Genomic DNA, 14,797 nt, shown 5'->3' on the forward strand with positions numbered 1-14,797 from the left:
CTTCCTGGGGCATCAGGCAAGTACATCTTTCTAGCCTTTGATTCAGTAGATCGGCACTGTGGAGGTAGAAGCAATTTAGCTGCTGTTTGACACTTCCACCAGGCGATAACACTAGTTGAGAGTTATGTTGCTGCAGGCTTTTAAAGGCCTCACGACTTCCCAGCTTTGATTTGGAGTAAGCTCCAATTTGGAGGCAGTAGTCCTGCCTGGCGCTCAGCCATTCCATTTAAATGAGCTGACCCTAGAAAAACAGACAGGCTCAGAGAAGCTCAAATAAAAGCAAAATACTGCGGATGCTGGAAATCTAAAATAAAAGCAAGAAATGCTGGAACCACTCAGCAGATCTGGCAGCATCTGTGGAAAGAGAAGCAGAGTTAACGTTTCGGGTCAGTGACCCTTCTTCGGACCCGAAACGTTAACTCTGCTTCTCTTTCCACAGATGCTGCCAGACCTGCTGAGTGGTTCCAGCATTTCTTGTTTTTATTTCAGAGAAGCTCAAGTCAGGTGTGTTCAGTGTTGGAGCAAGAGGGAGAAAATCAACAATATTTATCGTAAGTTCTGGATGAAACTTGCTGTTATGGATAAGATGATGTTCCTCCCAGAATGCTTCTCTGTTGCCAGTGGACCACAGTCTGCAGGTCTGGCAGAAGCTTTCTTTTAAATCAGACTAACGTTCCAACAGCTTCAATCATTGCGTTTTTGGCTGGTACTGTTAACACATGTCAGATCATCAGCGTTTTTTGTTTTGATTTACCCTTCTGTACCAATGAATGGAAAGTTCTGGTGTTCACTGCAACTACTGCAAAACAGAAAATCACATGACATTTTTGAAATGTTTCCTTTGCCATCAGATGAGGACATCTGGGTGAGGACATCAAACATTTGTTTCCATTTTGCATCGGAGGAATAGCAATGTGTGAGCTATTACAGGAATAACAACCTTCCAGTACACAGACTGTTAGTTCTGGACCACTGTCAGCTCGCCTTCATGTTTTTCTTATAGGATTATTGGCAACTCCAGAGTCTGCCACACAGTAGGAAAAATGATTCTTGCAATAGCCGGGCTTTTGGGGGGGGAGAAAGAGAAATAATTTGCTGGAATAGAGCAGTAATGTATGCACTACTATTGTTACGATACCCATGATTCGCCAACATGTTTCAGAGGAACAAAATAAATAAATCAGGCCGAATCGCTGGGTCTGGAGCACAGGTGGTCGAGTAATATAGTAATGTAATAATCTGTGGCATGAAAGAAACACATGCGTCAGCTTGTCAGAAGAAAAATATTTCAGTAAAATGAAAGCCTGCACTATGTAACTCAAAAATAGTATCACTAATCTGAATAAAATTTCACCCACAGTATGCACTTGAAGATGTTCAGTGGGAACTAAAATAAGAACTATATTGCTAAAAAAGATTAAAATCTGTATTTTACCATTTTTACATGGGGGTGGGAATGTAAATCAAACTATTACTGCAATACTCGTTCATTCAATCTTAAGTCTTTGCTTTGTGTGTTTTTAAAAAAAATTGCATCATCTTCACAGAATCACAGAATTGTTATAGCACAGAAGGAGGCCATTCGGCCCATCGCGTCCGCACCCGCTCTCTGAAAGAGCAATTCACTCAGTTCCATTCTCCTGCCTTCTCCCCATAACCCTACACATTCTTCCTTTTCATATAACTGTCTCATTCCCTTTTGAATGCTTCAATTGAACCTGCCTCCACCACACTCTCAGGCAGCGCATTCTAGACCTTAACCACTCGCTGCGTGTAAAAGTTTTTCCTCATGTCACTTTTGCTTCTCTTACCAAATACTTTCAATCTGTGCCCTCTTGTTCTCAATCCTTTCACGAATGGGAACAGTTTCTCTGTATCTACTCTGTCCAGACCCCTCATGATGTTTAATACCTCTATCAAATCACCTCTCAGCCTTCTTTTCTCGAAGGAAAACAGTCCCAACTTCTCCAATTCTTCCTTAGAATTATTTCCATATTGAGTTTACCACATCATTTTTAATCATCATACGGAATGTACTTTGGACACAAAATGCCATCAGGCTCATAGACACTTACTTCACTTCTTCTAGGACTCATCACTAAACCGTGACCCCCGCACCCACCTTCCTTCACCCTGTTCAGGATCCTTAGCCAATCAGAAAAGCCCCAGAAAAGCCCCAACAACCTATTGGTTGTTACCCAAAATCTTATCTTCTTTCTGCTTCAATATCATAGTTTTCCAAAATTGAGTTAAAGATGTTCCTTAAGGACTGCAAAAAGTCATTCCTCTACGCCACCTCCAAAATTCTATTCCACAAATTGATAATTCCATGACAAAAATAAAACTTCCACAAATCCAACCTCACTGCCTGCTTCTCAGTTTAAGTATATGGTCCCTGGTTCTACCGGGCCCCATCATCTCAAACAATCTATCCACTTATATGTAATTGATTCCCTTCATAACTTTAAAGATCTGAATTAGATCCTCTCTAAGTCTGCATTTCTCCAGCAATTCCAAACCCAAAGGACAAAATCGATCTCCATAGATTAATGCACTTCGGTCAAACCATCCTCATTACTCTTCTTTGTACTTTCTCCAAAGCCACAATATCCTCATTGAGTTGGAGGGACCAAAAAGGTACACAGTCCTCCAGGTGAGGTCTCACCAAATTGTTATATAACCCTTCAATCGACCCTAGATTAATACTGAATAGTCTGAGCAATACGACTTTGGCCACAGCCACCAGACACTGTGCTTGAATCTTTAGGGAGCAGTTAATGACCACTTGCAACTTGTTCCCTTCTGGTCACCTTTAACCTGCACCTTCGCCTGTTATACTCTACATCTAAATTCTGCTTAACTATGTGCATAGAATCAGCGCCTTCACCCACTGAATCTATAGAGGGAGATGCACTAAATAAAGGACAAATTCAGTTGAATATTTTAGTGTTTGGAGAGAAAGATGATCAAGCAAAGCTTTGCACATGTGTGCTGACAAATGGTTTATTAGAAATTGTAATATTTAACATTAAGATGCCTAGTGTACTGAGTGTAGCAATCTATAATCCATCCAAAAGAAGACGTCTGGTGTAATGGAAAAGGTTCTCTGTTTATGACCAGACACGTCTTTTACCTCTGTCTTACCTATGTAACCCTTATTCCTTGTAACCATTTCTGTGTATGTTTTGACTGCTGCTCTTCCCGGTTCTATAAAAATATAAGTAGGCTTCTGCTGGCTTGGGCTTGGCCCCTCAGCTTTGCCTTCTCTCCCAGGGACTACCTGTAAGCTGTCCCGGGGGCTTTCAGGCTGTGATCAGTGCGTTACCTCAGAGCACCTGTTTGGTGCATGCAGCTCACCACTTTTATTCAAGTAAAGCCCCAGACAGAATTTGCCTCAGGCTTCAGGCCAGCACTGATCTGACTTGGTGCCCATTTTGAGAGCAAGTCTGATTTCTCCCCTACAGTATCTGATTAACCTTTCTGGCACTCCCTTACTGTCATCTATCATTCGTTCCTATTTGTTCTTTAACTGACCTCTGTCTACTAACAGTAGCAAGAAACATTTTTCTATTATTTTCATCAGGCTCAACTACCCTCCTTTTTAGATTCATATTAGCTTACCCAATGTTTCTTCTGTTAACTGCTGTTTATAACTTTCGCTGCCCAAAATACAATCAAATACCTTTTCTTTGGATGTAAGACTGGTAATTTCCTTGCAGCTGCTCCCGCTGCACTGCCATAACTTCACTGGACCTCCACACTTCCACAAAAGTTATAATGGTGGAGCAGTAGGATCTGAGAAAATGCCTGGCCTAAGTTGCCTAACTAAGTCACCATAAGGCCAATGTGGCTTTTCTTCATCATAAACTCTTCTCCTCATAGGGATATATACGACTGCACAGCATGTCAGGATTATTTTTGACATTCGATTTCCTTTGTGTGCTGCGATAATCCTTGCCCAGTTCCCTCTCATTTAATTGCTGCTATGTCTTATCCTTATTTCTGTAGAATGAAAGAGGGCAGCAAGCTGACCAGCATCAATTTCAGAGATTATCTCTATGCCTGTACAATCATTCCTCTGATAAGTCAGATATGTCAATTTGTTGTAAGTCTTTCCAGTCTCTTTAATTGATTGTTAAGGCACTCACTAAGGCTGAAAAGAGTAGAAGAGAAGGCAAGATAAATCAAGAAATATTGATAAGGTAACATCAATCTTGCATTTTAGAAGTCTGCAGATTATTATGGAAGGAAAGACTAGAGGAGGTAACTTGTTCCATAGCCTTCAGGCCCAAGGCAAAGAATGAGTTACAGGTGTTGGACGACAACTCTCATATGTTGCAGGAAATGTGCCTCCTGTTAATCCAGTGACAGAAATATGTTGGTTTTGGAAGCCATAGAGAAACATATGAGCTGTTCACTCATTCTGCCTGTTAGAGATTCATAAAATAAAGAGCTGAGTGAGGGAAGGAATAAACAAGACACAAAGACATCTGATGAGGGTAACAATGTGCTAATCATAGTGTGACACATTTACTCATTCTGTCTTCCTTGACTGTTCCAGTTGTACAGAGAATGGACACTGTGACCGAAGGAATGGAAACATCACAAAAAAGTTATACAGAGAAACTAACTGCAGTCGAGACTGACCTGAAGAAATTAGGTAAACTCTACAACATTCTTTTTGTGCCTGAGAGTAAAATAAATTGAACATTCATTAATCAATTGTGGTTAATGATATTCCAGCATGAAAATTAATTGAAGCCCAGAAATTACTCTTGGCACTATTAACATGTACACATTGTATAATAGAACTTTCCTTTACTTGCTTTTTGAACAAAGGACATAATGTATTTTTAAAAATTGTATTTATGACACTGTTAAAACTGTAAATGAAGGCATGTCTTACAAAGATATAAAACATTCTTATGTTAATATCACAAACAGTAATTTCTAAGGTTAAAATCTGTATTATAACAAAATAATGAGAATAGTTTATTTTCACAACCCAAACAGCTGTAGGTTTAAGTGACACAATTACAGTATTATTTTGCTTTCTCTCTATAGACTGATCAAAAGCAAAAGGTTGTTGTGGAAGTATGGCTATCCCAATGTCCATGATGCTAGTGAAAACTCTGTACTAAAATTATGGGCTTATAATTTTAATAGGGTACAGTCCCTGGTGCTGTAAATGCTAGCAAAACCAAGATTTACTGGCATAGCGTAGACAAGAGACCATGATCCTCAGGAAGGAGGACATTTCTTTCTTTTCTTTTTCTTTTGGGCCTCCTTATCTCGAGAGACAATGGATACGCGCCTGGAGGTGGTCAGTGGTTTGTGAAGCAGCGCCTGGAGTGGCTATAAAGGCCAATTCTGGAGTGACAGGCTCTTCCACAGGTGCTGCAGAGAAATTTGTTTGTCGGGGCTGTTGCACAGTTGGCTCTCCCCTTGCGCCTCTGTCTTTTTTCCTGCCAACTACTAAGTCTCTTCGACTCGCCACAATTTAGCCCTGTCTTTATGGCTGCCCGCCAGCTCTGGCGAATGCTGGCAACTGACTCCCACAACTTGTGATCAATGTCACACGATTTCATGTCGCGTTTGCAGACGTCTTTATAGCGGAGACATGGACGGCCGGTGGGTCTGATACCAGTGGCGAGCTCGCTGTACAATGTGTCTTTGGGGATCCTGCCATCTTCCATGCAGCTCACATGGCCAAGCCATCTCAAGCGCCGCTGACTCAGTAGTGTGTATAAGCTGGGGGTGTTGGCTGCTTCAAGGACTTCTGTGTTGGAGATATAGTCCTGCCACCTGATGCCAAGTATTCTCCGAAGGCAGCGAAGATGGAATGAATTGAGACGTCGCTCTTGGCTGGCATACGTTTTCCAGGCCTCGCTGCCGTAGAGCAAGGTACTGAGGACACAGGCCTGATACACTCGGATTTTTGTGTTCCGTGTCAGTGCGCCATTTTCCCACACTCTCTTGGCCAGTCTGGACATAGCAGTGGAAGCCTTACCCATGCGCTTGTTGATTTCTGCATCTAGAGACAGGTTACTGGTGATAGTTGAGCCTAGGTAGGTGAACTCTTGAACCACTTCCAGAGCATGGTCGCCAATATTGATGGATGGAGCATTTCTGACGTCCTGCCCCATGATGTTCGTTTTCTTGAGGCTGATGGTTAGGCCAAATTCATTGCAGGCAGCCGCAAACCTGTCGATGAGACTCTGCAGGCACTCTTCAGTGTGAGATGTTAAAGCAGCATCGTCAGCAAAGAGGAGTTCTCTGATGAGGACTTTCCGTACCTTGGACTTCGCTCTTAGACGGGCAAGGTTGAACAACCTGCCCCCTGATCTTGTGTGGAGGAAAATTCCTTCTTCAGAGGATTTGAACGCATGTGAAAGCAGCAGGGAGAAGAAAATCCCAAAAAGTGTGGGTGCGAGAACACAGCCCTGTTTCACACCACTCAGGATAGGAAAGGGCTCTGATGAGGAGCCACCATGTTGAATTGTGCCTTTCATATTGTCATGGAATGAGGTGATGATACTTAGTAGCTTTGGTGGACATCCGATCTTTTCTAGTAGTCTGAAGAGACCACGTCTGCTGACGAGGTCAAAGGCTTTGGTGAGATCAATGAAAGCAATGTAGAGGGGCATCTGTTGTTCACTGCATTTCTCCTGTATCTGACGAAGGGAGAACAGCATGTCAATGGTCGATCTCTCTGCACGAAAGCCACACTGTGCCTCAGGGTAGACGCGCTCGGCCAGCTTCTGGAGCCTGTTCAGAGCGACTCGAGCAAAGACTTTCCCCACTATGCTGAGCAGGGAGATTCCACGGTAGTTGTTGCAGTCACCGCGGTCACCTTTGTTTTTATAGAGGGTGATGATATTGGCATCGCGCATGTCCTGGGGTACTGCTCCCTCGTCCCAGCACAGGCATAGCAGTTCATGTAGTGCTGAGAGTATAGCAGGCTTGGCACTCTTGATTATTTCAGGGGTAATGCTGTCCTTCCCAGGGGCTTTTCCGCTGGCTAGAGAATCAATGGCATCACTGAGTTCCGATTTGGTTGGCTGTATGTCCAGCTCATCCATGACTGGTAGAGGCTGGGCTGCATTGAGGGCAGTCTCAGTGACAGCATTCTCCCTGGAGTACAGTTCTAGGTAGTGCTCAACCCAGCGGTCCATCTGTTTGCGTTGGTCAGTGATTATGTCCCCCGATTTAGATTTGAGGGGGGCGATCTTCTTGATGGTTGGCCCAAGAGCTCTCTTCATGCCATCATACATTCCTCTGATGTTTCCGGTGTCTGAGGCCAGCTGAATATGACTGCATAGGTGTTGCCAGTAGTCGTTTGCGCAACGCCTAGCTGTTCTTTGTGCAGTACTTCTGGCTGCTTTAAGTGCTGCGGATGTTAAATCGCTGGGGGCTTTCTTGTAGTTCAACAGTGCAATGCGCTTAGCGGCTATGACAGGTTCCAGCTCTTCATTATGAGATTGAAACCAGTCTGCATTTCTCTTCGCACTTTTGCCGTAGGCGGTCAAAGCTGACTCATAGATGGCGTCTCTGATGTGGGCCCACAGTGGCGCACATAAGCTTGTGCTTTCCAGTGTGAGACTCCCAAATGCGGGAAAGTTGGTGTTTCTGTATAGAAAATGAGCAAATGAGCATTGGTGCCATGGTAGACAGACCATCTGGAAGAAATTATTTTTGTACAAGAAGTATAAAATCAGCCAATGAAAAGTACAATCAAAAAGGAACGTTTTTCAAGTAAAAAGAAACTGCGGCCCGCTGTATCATTTCTAATCATTAATAAAAGCTGTCTGTGTCTTCAGCTCTTTACAATGATTTTATCTGCCACATCAGCAGGGGTATAACTATAAACCATAGTCATAGAGTCATTACAGCACAGAAGGAGGCCATTCAGCCTGCAAGTCCATTCCATCTCTCTGCAGAGCAATCCAATTAGTCCCATTCCCCTGCTATTTTTTTAAATTTAGAGATACAGCACTGAAACAGGCCCTTCAGCCCACCGAGTCTGTGCTGACCATCAACCACCCATTTAACCTAATCCTACGTTAATCCCATATTCATACCACATCCCCACCTTCCCTCAATTCCCCTACCACCTACCTATACTAGGGGTGATTTATAATGGACAATTTACCTATCAACCTGCAACTCTGAAACTGGAGCACCCAGCAGAAACCCATGCGGTCACAGGGAGAACTTGCAAACTCCGCACAGGCAGTACCCAGAATTGAACCCGAGTTGCTGGAGCTGTGGTGCTAACCACTGCGCCACTGTGCCGCTATATCCCCATATCTCTGTAAGTTTATTTCTCTCAAGTACCCATCCAATTTTCTTCTGAAATCTTTCATCCTCTCTGCCTCCAACACCCTCATAGGCATCGAGTGCCAGGTCATTACCATTCGCTGTGTAAAACGTTTTTCATCTCATTCCCCCTGCATCTCTTGCTCAAAACCTTCAATCTGCATCCCCTAATCATTATACTATCAATTAATGGGAAGATTTTTTCCTTGTCCAATTTATCTAAGCCTGTCATAATCTTGTACACTTGTATTAAATCTCCCCTCAATTTCCTTTGCTCCAAGGATAACTACCCGAGCTTCTCCAACCTAACCTTGTAGCTAAATTCCCTCATCCCTGGAACCAATCTGGTAAATCTCCTCTGCACCCTCTCAAGGACCCTCACATCCTTCATAAAGCATAGTGACCAGAACTGGACGTAGTACTCTAGTTGTGGCCTAACCAGAGCTTTATAAATGTTCAGCATAACTTCCCTGCTTTTGTTTCCTATACCTCTATGTCCAGTTCCACTCGATTGGTATCATCCTCCCTGTTTGTCACACCTCTAAGTTTGGTATCATCGGCAAACTTTGAAATTTTACTCTGTATTCCAATAGCCAAGTCATTTATATATATTAAAAAGGCAGTGGTCCTAACACTGAACCTTGGGGAACTTGACTGTCTACCATCCTCCAATCAGAAAAACAACCATTTACTACGACACAAAAACAAGAAATGCTGGAATCACTCAGCAGGTCTGGCAGCATCTGTGGAAAGAGAAGCAGAGTTAACGTTTCGGGTCAGTGACCCTTCTTCGGAACTCTGTTCCGAAGAAGGGTCACTGACCCGAAACGTTAACTCTGCTTCTCTTTCCACAGATGCTGCCAGACCTGCTGAGTGATTCCAGCATTTCTTGTTTTTGTTTCAGATTTCCAGCATCCGCAGTATTTTGCTTTTAATTTACTACGACACGCTGTTTTCTGTCCTTTAGCCAATTTTTTATCGAATTGGACACTGGCCCTCCTTTTCAATGAGCCTCAATTTTGCTATCTAGCCTTTTATGTGGTACTTTGCCAAATGCATTTTTAAAATGCATATAGACAACATCCATTGCTTTCCCTTCATCAACCTTCTCTGTTACTTCAATTTCTAAATTAACTCAAGCCTGTTAATTTTTTTCCCCCTGATTATTATTTCTAAAACATTACCCACTACTGACTGGCCTGTAGTTACTAGCAATGTCCTTCCACCCTTTCTTGAATAAATGTGTCACATTTGCCACTCACTAATCAAGCACATCTCCTGTATCGAGGGAAGATTGGAAGATTATGGCAAGCGCTTCTGCTATCGCCACTCACATTTCCTTTAGCAACGTGGGATGCAAGTCATCTGGACCAGGAGACTTATCCTTTCCAAGCATTGCCAGCCTTTCTAGTACATCCTGCCTAATAATTTTCACATCATCCGTTACCTGTACCATCTCCGCTTCTAACAATGTTTTGTCAGCATTCTTTTCTTTAGTAAACAGGGATGTAAAGCACTCATTAAGTATTCTAGCCTCACCCTGCGCCTCTAAGCACATATCATCCTCGTTGTCTCTATAGGCCCCACCCGACCTCTTACTACCCACTTACTATTTACATGCTGGCAGAAGATTTTTGGTTCCCTCTTTTGCTAACTGCCATTCTATTCTCATATTCTCTCTGTCAGTCTTATTTTCCTATTGACTTCCCTTCTTAACTTATTGTATTTGGCCTGGTTCTCACTTGAAGAATTCACCTGATATTCATCATACAATTCTTTTTTCTGTTTTATCATATTCTCTATCTCTTTCATCATCCATTGAACCCTAGCTTTGGTTCTCTTACCCGTTGTCCTTGTTGGAATGTACTTAGCCTCTACCTGAAACACCTTCTTCATAAAGATCGCCTATTGTTCAGTTGCAGTTTTTCCTGTCAATGATTCTATTTTACCCTGACTAGATCCCCTCTGATCCCATTGACTTTATCCCTCTTCCAATCTAGAAGTTCTACTTTAGATTGTCCCTTACTTTTCCCCATGACTAATCTAAACCTTAAAATACAACAATCACTCTTCCCCAAGTGTTCCCCCACTGGCACTTGATCCACTTGGCCCACCTGATTCCCCAGCAACAGATCCAGCAATGCCTCCTTCCTAGTTGGACCAAAAACATACTGGTCAAGGAATTTCTCCTGAACACATTTCAGAAATTCCTCCCCTTCCTTACCCTTTACTCTAACATCATGCCAAATGATAGTTGGGTAATTAAAGTCCCCCCATATCACCACTCTATAGTTTTTGCACATCTCTGTGATTTCCCTACAGATTTGCACCTCTAGCTTTCTCTCACTATTTGGAGGCCTAAACAATACTCCTGTAATGTGATCATTCCTGTACTTGCCCCTCAACAACATCCTCCTTTATCAATGCTAATATCTTCCCTAATCAGTAGTGCCACCCCACCTCCCTTTCTTTCCTCCCTACCTTTTCTGAACACTTTGTATCCTTGAATATTAAGTGCCCATTCCTCACCATTTTCATTGTCATATTCCCACACGCCTATTTGTGCTTGTAGCTCACCAACCTTATTCATCACACTTTGTCCGTTTATATACATGCATTGTAAACCTGTCTTTGTAGTCCTTGTCCTCCCGCACCATGCCTCAAGCCACGCATTTATCCTCCCTGTCTTCCTATTTGTAGTCTTACTAGGGTGTGGCACTGGGAGTAATCCAGAGATGATGACTTTCCCTAGCTCCTGAAAATCTGACTGTCGGATCTCGATGCCTGCTCTCTGTCGTTGCTACCGACGTGAATGATGAATTCTGGTTCACTTCCTTCCCCCACAGAATATTATGCACCCTCTCCGTGACATCCTTTACCCAAACACCAGGGAGGGATTCATGATGACGGTTACAGAAATGCCTGTTTGGCCCCCTAACTACGGAATCTCCCATAATGACTGTGTTTCTACACTTTACTGCTCCCTCCTGTGCAGTCCCTTGCTCATTGGTGCCATGGTCTGGACTCGTCACTCCCAGCAGTCTTCAAAGTTGAGTACTAGTTTCAGAGTGGCACCTCCTGCATCTTGCTATTCTTCCAGGTGGCCACCCATCTACGATCCTGAACTCTCACTGCCTGTGGGATGACCACCTACTGGAAAGTATGATCCAGGAAAATCTGATCTTCCCTGATCTCCACAGTGACTCCAGCTGTCCCTCAAGCTTGGAAATCCTGAGCTCAAGCTGAAGCAGCTGGAGGCACTTTCTACTCTTGTGGTCCTCCAAGACACATGAAGTGCCCTGAAGTTCCCATGTGACACAGGAATTGAAAGCAACAGGTCTCAGCTGCCCATCCATGATCAAAACAAAAATCTCAATTCCCTCTTTTAGAATCTAGTTAGTACCTTGTTTAAGCTATTGCTACTACTCTTATTAATTCACCTACTGTTACACGTACCCCAAGTGAAATTTTATGAATTAGTTTAACTAGTTAAGCTATAAATTTAATACAGTACTTCATAGTTTTTTGGTCCTAGTTCAAACTACAACCCTAGTGTTAGGTCCAGGTTAGGAGTGGGTCTCATGCTTCCCTTTCGCCCCTTCTCTGGTTTGACCGCAACAGGGTTTATCCTTTTTTAACACAGTGATAGAGCTTACTACCTCAGTGAGGGCGGCACAGTGGCGCAGTGGTTAGCACTACGGCCTCACAGCTCCAGGGACCCGGGTTCGATTCTGGGTACTGCCTGTGTGGAGTTTGCAAGTTTTCCCTGTGTCTGCGTGGGTTTTCTCCGGGTGCTCCGGTTTCCCCCCACAAGCCAAAAGACTTGCAGGTTGGTAGGTAAATTGGCCATTATAAATTGTCACTAGTATAGGTAGGTGGTAGGGAAATATAGGGACAGGTGGGGATGTTTGGTAGGAATATGGGATTAGTGTAGGATTAGTATAAATGGGTGGTTGATGGTCGGCACAGACTCGTTGGGCCGAAGGGCCTGTTTCAGTGCTGTATCTCTCTAATCTCTAATCTAACTGAGTACTTGCTCTTGTTCCTCTAATATAATTGCCAAAGAACCAATCAGACAAGTTTTCTTGAGTTTAAACAAGAAAGATATAAGTTTATTATTCTCAACACTCTAAACCAGTTAAAATTACTAAAAATACGCTACGCATTCATACTCTCATTCATACGACAATCGCACACACACAAATATACAAATAGATTACAGAGGGAAAAACAGAGTTGGGTGGTTAGAGTAGAGTCTGGAATAAACGGAATTTAAATATTGAATATCAGTCCCTGAGTCCTCAGTTGAAAGTGTAGTCCTGAAGTCCTCGTTGGGCCATGTGCACAGTTGCGGGCTTGCTTCTTAGGTTCTGGAAGGCAGAAGAGGGGGCTCGATCCTTGTCCCCTAGTTATTGGTGGTTGTGGTCTGTAGGCTGGAGGCTTTACCAGTTGCAGGCTTCTCTAAATCTTTACTAACGTTATTTGTAAGAATTTCCAGTAAAAGTCTCAAGCAAGGTTCCAACTGATGAAATTAATATTTCTCATTTGGCATGTAGGGTTTTCAGGACACTAGTTTTAAAAAAGCACCTAGTACTCAACAACTAATCACCTACCTGCTGTCCTCTGACGTTACTCCTTGCTTTTTTGGAAATACACAAATCAGATCCACTGTAAGATTATTAACACTCAGCTTTATTAAGATCCCTTTTGTAGTATAGTGAGATAGGAAAATGTAGGAAATGGGGTACATTTCCCCATTTCCCCCCCAATATAAATTGATGCCAAGGGGGATCGTGGAAAATGATGTCAGGCTTTAAAACACTTGCAGCAGCTAAAAAGCTAAGTCCTTGTAGAAACTTCAAATTGCTTGTGTAAGGTGAAAGAGCAGATGTGCTGGAGACTTTGTGAGATAAGAGACCACAGGATGTAGCAGCTCGAGATAAAAGTAAGTAGAACATTGATGAATGTGGAGAATCTTACATGATCATGTTCAGGTTAATACAGTTAGCGTGGAATGTACTTGATTGGTTGAGAAAAGCATGCGCAGGGCATGATTGGGCACTGGAAGGGGTTAATTGGATAAAAGCCAGGATAAAAGAGATCCTCCTGATCGAGCCCGCATGGCAGGGAAGAAGCAGAGACCAGAAGACAAAAGATGAAGAGAGAAAGAGAAAGAAGCCTGAAGACTGAAGACCAAAGCAGCAAGAGGAGACGTGCACTCTTCTGACCAGATTTAATACGGGTCGTGTAGCCCGCGTTAAACTGTAAATCACTGACCAAGTTTATTGCCGGAGTTATTGCACGAACCTTAATAAACTTGTTTTATGACTTTGTCTCAATAAAGTAGTTTCACAACTGAAATTTGTTGCCAAAGGTGTTCCTGCACCAGTAAGGAGGATAAACCTTACTAAATTGCATTTCACACTGTTCCCCTGCACTCTCTCTTCTACCCTCTGCCCCTGCTGCTGGTGTCTCTGATCAGGTCCGCAGTGTTCCCCGGCTCTCTCTCTTTTATTTTCTGCTGGCACCTCTCTTTTATCCTCTGCTGTTTGTGTCTCTGATCAGGTCTGCAATGTTCCCCTGCTCTTTCTCCCTTATTCTTTTTCACCACTGCTGGTGTCTCTGACCAGGTATCAGTAAAGTGAAATAAAATCTGGTAATATATAGCCCTGATTTTAACCACCCCCTCCCAACCCCCCTGCGCCTGATAAGAACAGGGTGCTCTGTATTAATTTACCTCCCAGGATACAAAAGATTTGTGAACTGCTCACCACAGACAGAAGAGGGCCTCAACATTTGCAAAATCAGGGTTCTATGACACAAATAGGACCTCAAAGTAATTTTAATGTGCAACTGTGTGACTCGCTGAGTGCCAAACCCGCCAGAAAAATCTTGCAGCATGCATGATTGAGGAGAGAAAAGGCCCCAGAGGTTAAGGGCAGACTGCCAGGAACCATTCCCTTGGGTTCCTTGCAGTGGCCTCCTGACACCCAAAAGCCCAAAAGTAGTGACTCCAACCAAGTTCAGATGGGAGCTTCACTTCAAAAATGGAAATGAGGCCTGAGCGTTAAAAGGAGATATTCTATGGACCCAAGGGAACAGTTCCCACCATGAAGTTAGTGCTGGGGAAAGGGGGATTTGACAGCAGAGGCCAACGCTGGAAGGAAAAGGCAAGGCTGGGGCTGGGGAGGTCCAACGACTGCTTGATGGTCCTCGACTAGCACCCCTGCTCTGCCTGGCCAAAAGCAATACTCCTAAAGTTAAATTTATATCCTTATCATGGCCTCTCTTGGCTACTCCACTGACTCTTACCAAGTCCAAGTCTTGAGTTTGGCCCCATACTGGCCACCTACATTTTTAAGTTAAAATGGCGTTACAGCACCATTTACATCATCGGCCTGCAACTTTTCAAAGTACGCCACTTGCTTGGGGTGGGTAGCCCTCCCGTGTCTGCTTTCAGGTGACTTAGGGTGAAGAT

General features: G+C 43.4%; 1 protein-coding gene across 4 annotated transcripts in view; it reads left to right on the forward strand.

The window, feature by feature from the left end:
• colec12 (collectin sub-family member 12) overlaps positions 1 to 14,797 on the forward strand; it is a 260,779-nt gene that overhangs the window by 196,343 nt on the left and 49,639 nt on the right. For all 4 annotated transcript variants that reach the window (XM_068031711.1, XM_068031712.1, XM_068031713.1 and 1 more), the window contains one exon: positions 4,562 to 4,660. In XM_068031711.1, the coding sequence (XP_067887812.1) occupies positions 4,562 to 4,660 (99 nt within the window). The remainder of the gene's footprint in view (positions 1 to 4,561; positions 4,661 to 14,797) is intronic.

The sequence above is a fragment of the Heterodontus francisci genome, chromosome 5 (genome assembly GCF_036365525.1).
Source record: "Heterodontus francisci isolate sHetFra1 chromosome 5, sHetFra1.hap1, whole genome shotgun sequence".
Taxonomy (NCBI): Eukaryota; Metazoa; Chordata; class Chondrichthyes; order Heterodontiformes; family Heterodontidae; genus Heterodontus; species Heterodontus francisci.